Source organism: Semicossyphus pulcher, unplaced genomic scaffold (genome assembly GCF_022749685.1).
Source record: "Semicossyphus pulcher isolate SPU_LCO1_2020_fin unplaced genomic scaffold, fSemPul1.0.p SCAF_8, whole genome shotgun sequence".
In the NCBI taxonomy this organism is placed as follows: Eukaryota; Metazoa; Chordata; class Actinopteri; order Labriformes; family Labridae; genus Semicossyphus; species Semicossyphus pulcher.
The window spans coordinates 1,200,001-1,207,500 of NW_027211759.1; the positions used below are offsets into that span (position 1 = coordinate 1,200,001).

Consider the following 7,500-nt stretch of genomic DNA (forward strand, 5'->3'; position numbering starts at 1 on the left):
GAGCTGCAGGTGGTCGGAGCGTCTCTGTCAGCGTCCGCTCTGGAGGCTCTGGGAGACTCTGAACCCTCCACCTTCTGCACCTACTCCTTCTACCTGTTCGAGCTGCACTCCACTCCGGTGGTGACGGGACACAAACCCACATACGGCTTCACGTCTAAATACATAGTGAGCCTGGATGATCAGTTCCTGAGCTACCTGCACAGACAGTCAGTGACTGTGGAGCTGCACCAGGCTCTGGGGCTGGACTGGAGGACGCTGGCCAATGGGCAGCTCCGCCTGCAGCAGCTGCTGGAGCAGGACGGGAGAGTTCACGGGACCATCCCGCTGATCGGTGAGTGAGACCAGATCAGACTAACTTTAGTTCTTCTAGACTGTTGTGCTTACCTCTGTGTCCTCTGACCTCTGACCTCTGTGCTTTAAATCATACCTGTGTCCCAGGTTTGTCTGATGAGTGTCGCTCCTTCGGCTCGCTGGATTTCTGGCTCAGGTTGAGGATTCCCATGACGGAGACCGTCCGACTGTACAAAGAGAAGCTGAAGGCTGTGGGCTACATCAGCGCTGCGCTGAACCAAGACACGCAGGTACCTGAACGTAACACAGGTTAACACAGCGGGTGGAGGGTTCATGTCTGTAGCAGATTAAATAACATTGTGAAGCCGGAGCCTCAGTGAGCAGCTACATGGCTCAGTTCATGTTAACAACACGGCTCTGTTTACAGACACATGAGCGAAGAGCAGCAGGCAGAGGTACCAAAGTAATCACTGCAGTTACGCTCACTCATTAACACACTTAGTCACAGTCCCCCGCCGCTTCATCTCATTGTTCTTCATCTGCGTCTCATCAGGGAAAAGAACTCCTCAGTCTGATGCCGAGGTACATTTGCTTTAAAGTCCGTACATGCTGAGCAGTTTGTAGATGTTAAACCATTTTGCCCGTTCAAGACAACTGGGAACTCCACAACTTCCCAGCAGAAACTTCCGAGTCTGGAACGCAGCATTTTTCCGACCTCTGACTCGAGACATTGCTCTGGAACGCCATTCAACGACAGAGTTACTAACCCTACGTGTGAACTCGGAGCAGATTCATCCAGCCCGACTTCACCATCAGAAGTGGGAATAGTCTTTTGGAAGTTTCAGTAGTCCTTAATAAACAGTCGGTGTGTTCTCCTGAATCCACTCGATGTCTGTTACTCGTGTTTCCCCACACGTCCACACAGAAACCCATCGCCCATTATCGCCCCAGAGACTCAGAAAGACTTCCACCATGAGGCTGACCGTGTTTTGAGCGGGACCGTCTCAGCTCCAGTGCGTTGGACTGACACTTGTAGGTCGTCTCCTGAACTGAAGAAATGTCCAACACATTGTGAAAGCGGTTTGTGCTCTCGGGCTGATGGCGCTCTAAGCTCAGGGCGTACAGGGCACAGAGATATGAGCTATTTAAATGACACCGCAGTGTGTGCACTGGTGGACCATTCATAGTTGTTTGTGTTTTCTATGTGAATGAATGACACGTCCGTTTCCCCGTCAGCTCCGCCCCCCCAGCAGCAGCTGGAACGAGCTCCTCATCACGCTGCAGCGCTGCACACACCTGCCCTCTAGCAGCTCCCAGCAGCCCAGTCCCTACGTCGTCTACAAGTTCTTCCACTTCCCTGACTACCCGACCGCCACTGTGCACGACTGCTGCAACCCCAGCTTCGACGACATCAAGTCCTACTCTGTCTCCATGGACGCAGACCTGCACCTGTACCTGCAGACCGAGCCCCTTCAGCTCTACGTGTTCGACTACAAAGAGGAGCGGATGGACACGTACGTGGGGAAGGCCAGAGTCCCTCTGCTGCCGCTGATCCAGGACCAGGAGATCTCAGGTGAGCTCTGTCAGACCTGGGAGACGTTCCTCAGGGTGCACAGATACCTGAATTCAGATTTCTGTCAAACATTCAACAGATTGATTTTGTTCTTAGAGATTCAACCTGCACATCCATGAATGAAAACCATCTGCACCGACGTCACCAACGTGAAGACACGAGGAAACATCCGGTCCGAACACACGATGCTGAATGTGTCTGAATGTTTGTCCCTCAGGTGTGTTCGAGCTGGCCGATCCCTCTGGACTCCCCGCTGGTCACGTTGAAGTGACTCTGAGGTGGAGGTCCGCTTACCTCCCACCACCAGGATCCATCATGACTGTAGAGGAGTCAGAGTTCATCCCAGACCAGAAGGAGCAGGAGAGCGAGCAGCAGAGGGAGGAGGAGGAGGAGGAGGAGGAGAAAGATGGAGCTGAGAGTCTGCAGGAGAGAAGAGATCGCTCCCCCTCAGAGCCTGCGGTGTCTGCCTCAAAGGTCAGGAGGTCATTTCAGACAGAGCAGAGAAACAGGAAGTGTTCACAGCAGAACAAAGAGAGATGTTATTATTTACACAAAGTTCCCAGTCACCTGTCACACAGAGGACACATGCGACCACGGGGAGCTGCACGGAGACACACAGCTGTTTTCACATGTGGGCGGGGTCACAGCTGAGCTCAAGCTACAGGCTAACAAAGACTGGGCTCAGAGCTCTCCGTCATCAGATAACATATGTTTAGTTTGCTCCTCACATCTGTCCTCTGCTTTCTCTGCAGCGGTCAATAAGAGCAGATGTTTTCCTGCCTGACGTGTTTATGTTGGTCCAAGTCAGAATGTATCTATGTGTCCCTGTCACAACACAGAAGATCAAACGGTGTTGTGTTCTCTCCTTCAGGCTCCGCTGCCCAAACGCAAACAGAGAGCTGTGACGAAGGACGGGCCGACGACCAAGAGAGTCTCGTTTGTGGATCCAACAGCTGCAGAAACAAACAGACAGCAGGTGAGAAGCTGAACCTGACTGACATCCACCTCTGACACCTCCCAGTCAGTGTGGGGCCGACCACCAGGAGGCGCCGCATCAGAAACATTCACATGTTCACAGGCCGTAACGTGTTTTTATTAAAGAAGCTGATCCCCGCTTCTGTCTCTCTTGTCAGGTGGACGAGAGGAGCTCAGCAGAGACGACAGCATCACCTGCTCAGGTAAACCTGTGACTGCTAAAACTCTGAGTCTGTTAACCCAGAAATGAGGGAAACTCTGAGTTTTCCGTTTCACAGAGAGAGGTAACTTAAGCTCTCGGTCAGTTACCGTAGTAACAGACTCTGTGAACCTCACCTGGTCGCGAGCAGGTTTTCTTCAGGACACTCAGAGCTTCGCTCTGTCTCCTCCCTCTAGAATATAAAACCCTCATTCACTTCCTCGTTCATTCAGCCCGTCTCTCACGTGTGTTTGAGCGGTTACAAACTAAAAGAAGAAACGTTGCGTCTCTGTGCTGCTCTGACCGCTTTGCAAAAGTCTTTTATAATTATGATAAAAAAATCAAAAGACAAATCTGCGTCAAAGTCATCATGTGTAGATTTTCCACCACCACTGCCGAGAGCGCTCAGATAAGACGCCGTTAGTTATTGGATTTTTTTTTTTTTAAACTAACACATTCAGTTTAATCAACATGAATTATAATGTATGTGAAGTCAGCATCATGTTAGGGATAAAGCTGATGCACATTAAAACAGCCACTGAATGATATTTAATCTGTTTCATATTTAAAATATGATGAAGTGAGGTTCAGCCGTGAGCCTGTTCTGCCTGAGCCGCACCTTTCAATGATGTTCTTTGACTGCTCACATGTATGTTTTTCTCTCCCGCTGCATTGCTCCTAAATTAATATACATTTTAGCTTCCGGTCGTGATGAAGTATTAAATAAACAGACCAGTTCAAACTGACGCGTTCACTCGAGCCGCTTCTCTCTCTTTTGCAGCTGCAGCCGTGTTACTTTATGTTTCTAAAAACATGCTCGTATTCGCTGAACGTCCGCGTGAGGATTTCGAGCTCCGCTGGTGTGACGTAGGAGGACCTCTTTTTGTGTACCGTTGCCATGGTGAATCGTGGTGTCGAGGCTCCATTAATGCTGGCTTTTTACAGTCAGCGTGCACGCACTTAACTCCGGCTGAACCTACTCAGAGTTGATTGAACTAACTCTGATCAGCTGTTCTGGAACCCAAAACTCAGAGTTTCCTATCTCAGAGTAGATCGACTCAGAGTTCAGGGTTAGACTCAGAGTTTGTTGAACCTGCTTTGTGAAACGGACCCCAGGAATCTTTAGTAAAGATTGTTTAAGCCCGAGCCCGAGACAGAGCCCGAGTCTGAGACGGAGCCCGAGACAGAAAGGAGGAGCGATATGAGCTGCTGACCTCTCGTCGGGTTAGAAGCATTCAAAGAGCAGATTACAGATTAAACAAGTGGAAGTCAGAACAGTTGATGGTGCAGTGAAGCGTGTTGATGGAGGTCAGCGTGCTGCTTTAAGGCTCCTTTATAACTTAAAGTCGGGGTCGGAGCTGCACTGTGTGCTGCTTTGAGGACGTTTCTGTGACGCCGCCCTGCAACATTTTGTGAATTTCATTTTAATGTTTCATTTTCATTTTGCACAGTGAAACATGTGTTGTGTTCACAGGTCGTGTCAGCAGCGACTCCTGCGGCTCCAAACACCACAGAAGAAGAAGAGGATGAAGAGTCTCACTTCTCTGAAGGACAGCTGGTCCCGGTCGGCTCTCAGTCGCTCTCCGACGACTCCGACATCTCTGAGGAGATCACCGAAGGTACGAGATCGATATAAGACGTGCGCGTCCTGTTGGGGGGGCGTCTCATACTGAAGGTTATTTCAGTGTTTCTGTGAGTTTCGACAAAACAATGAAAATGTAGTTAAAAAGAATAATTTGACAGAAATCAAATGAAAACATCTGTTTGTTTTTGTTTTGAGTTTATTGATTTCTGTGTTTACAAACACTGAATCACATCGTTTTGTTTGTTTGGACAGAAACCAGTTTGTTTATAATCGGGACTCTGACGGCCGGGTGTCTGTACGCCCTGCGCTGAGTCTGAAAGGTGCCTGTGTGTTTGTAATGTTGCTTCCTGAGCAGAGCAGACATTCATATTTAATGTGGCTGTCAGTCATCTTTAGAGCAGCTTCATAAATGTTAATGACACAACATCTCACTCGGCTTGTTAAACATCACTGTCTCCTTTTGATTGAACACTTCCTGTTTTTAACCCCCCCTCGTCCAGACGTGGAGGAGGCCCCGGCGGTCGGAGCGGATCAGAGCGAATCGACTCAGTCCGACAGCGATGACTGCATTGTTCACGGCGCGTCCTCGGGGAGGAAGGTGAGTGAGACGCTGTGTTTACCTGCGAGTCAGAGCTCAGGGATCGCTGTGTGGTGGTTGTAGATCATGATTACAGCACAGAGAGGCTCCAGCTGGGCCGAGGGGAGATCTGCGAGGCTGCGAGGCTGCTGCTTCGATTTTACTTCACACCAGCAGGAAGTGAGAGGGGGGGGGCATTTATAATTCTCTGTTATATTGTTATACAGGAGACACACAAACCACACAACACACACACAACAACACACCCTCAGTGTGAGGCTGCAAACAACACGGTGAATAATAAAGTTCATGTAGTGAATGTTGTTCTGTGCTCAAACTTTACCTGTTAATGAACAAACAGGTCAAAGTTTAATATTTATTATTATACTATTATATAAAAATAATAATATTTTTAATGAGTCTGCGTGTTCGCCCTCACACCGCGCACGTGTGTGTTGGCCCTCACACCGCGCACGCGTTGGCCCTCACACCGCGCACGCGTGTGTTCGCCCTCACACCGCGCACGCGTTGGCCCTCACACCGCGCACGCGTTGGCCCTCACACCGCGCACGTGTGTGTTGGCCCTCACACCGCGCACGTGTGTGTTGGCCCTCACACCGCGCACGTGTGTGTTCACCCTCACACCGCGCACACGTTGGCCCTCACACCGCGCACGTGTGTGTTGGCCCTCACACCGCGCACATGTGTGTTCACCCTCACACCGCGCACGCGTTGGCCCTCCCACCGTGCACACGCGCGTGTGTTCACCCTCCCACCGTGCACGCCCGCACGTTTTGTTTTTCTCTCTCTTCTCTCACTTTCGATCAAACATCTTCTCACGTCAAGTGTCCAAAACAAAAGCCCGTCGTGCACTTAAAATAGTCCTGCATTAAAAACACGAGCTCTCTGTACACGCTCTGGATGAAACGAGGCTTCCATGCAAATCACTGAATCGATCATATTTAGCAATGACGTTTTTGGACTCCCTCGGGAGTCGTCACAGCCCGAGAGAAGAGCTGATGGAGCGAGTCTGTAAACAGGATGGGAGCTTTCGACGCTCTTTGTCCTCGTGAAAGGCTCGTGCCTGCACTTTGTTAATGTGGAGCGTTTCATGTAGAGATGTTCTCATACTGATATCAGAATCTGTGGGCCTCCAATACACACAAATGTACTGATCCAAAATGAGCCCAGACTAACAATCAGCAGGTTTCAGGTAAACGATCATGTGACCATAACAAACAACAGTGTGTAGCTAGCAGAGGGTGATGTTAGTCAGAGCTAGCATCAGTCAGCAGTCAGTGTTTTTCCACCTTGTGTTTGAATCGCGCTGGTGTCAGAGGCGAACGAGGGTGCAGGTGTGAGAGGCTGAATGTCTCTGCGTGAGTGAGGCAGCTGAGCCCCGTGAGTCACAGCTGGAATCAAAGTTGAACCATATTTAATGACAAACACAGGACGAGAGTCTGCTTCTCTCTGTGCTCGTTTTATTGGAACTAACAATGTGAATCATGTTGTTCCTCAGCCGTCGGAGCGAGTGCGGGTGGAGGTGGTGTCTCTGAGCCTGAGGCCCGACTCTCGGGTGTCTCGGGATCGCAGCGTGGTGCGTCTGTTTGTGGAGTACTCCCTGCTGGATCTGCCCACCGAGGAGACCCCCCTGTCCCTGCCCAAACCCCCCCACGGCAAGAGCATCAACTACAACTACAGCAAAGGTACAACCTGGAATCAGTTCCTCCTCAGTTAGATCAGCAGGAAGGTTCACAGGTTCACACGGTCAGCTCCACATCTGATCTGGCTTCAGTGATCTCAGCGATGGGAGAGTCAGAGGACGAGAATCAAAACAGATGATGCAAATGTACCGAGTGTAATCACTGACTGATCTGCTGACAGACTGACAAACGTTCTTTATCAACGAGTGTCTCTCTAAGACCTGTCGCACTGAGCCCAACAACTTTAAACATATAAATAATACTGAGTGTAAAACAGTGTGTGAGACGTGTTGGACGGTCTGTTCGTCCAACAAAGCGCACACACAGATTATCTGTCTGATATTTACATGAACAAATCTCCAAAAGGCTCCAACAGCACAAACACGGCCCAGAGGTTACGTTCAGTGACTGAGTTAGCTGAGGGGACACCAAGCAGACAGCTAGCAGCTCCCAGCTGTCACTCAAAGAGGCCACGCCCCTAATGCTGCATCACTTTAAGCCTTAATATAATGTAAACAGGTGAGCTGTATAAAGATTCTCCCCGTACAGTTGTCATGAAGAGAGAAATGAGCTATAGAGACCCAAACTGTTTTTTGT

The 7,500-nt window shown here is 49.9% G+C and overlaps 1 protein-coding gene across 1 annotated transcript in view; it reads left to right on the plus strand.

Moving 5' to 3' along the window:
- Positions 1–7,500, plus strand: part of rpgrip1l (RPGRIP1 like) — an 18,911-nt gene that overhangs the window by 6,950 nt on the left and 4,461 nt on the right. The window contains exons 14-22 of the mRNA XM_069686839.1: positions 1–331; positions 439–581; positions 1,528–1,864; positions 2,082–2,338; positions 2,736–2,840; positions 2,998–3,042; positions 4,513–4,657; positions 5,124–5,221; positions 6,720–6,906. The exon at positions 1–331 is cut by the window's left edge and continues 110 nt beyond it. Of these exons, the coding sequence (XP_069542940.1) occupies positions 1–331; positions 439–581; positions 1,528–1,864; positions 2,082–2,338; positions 2,736–2,840; positions 2,998–3,042; positions 4,513–4,657; positions 5,124–5,221; positions 6,720–6,906 (1,648 nt within the window). The remainder of the gene's footprint in view (positions 332–438; positions 582–1,527; positions 1,865–2,081; positions 2,339–2,735; positions 2,841–2,997; positions 3,043–4,512; positions 4,658–5,123; positions 5,222–6,719; positions 6,907–7,500) is intronic.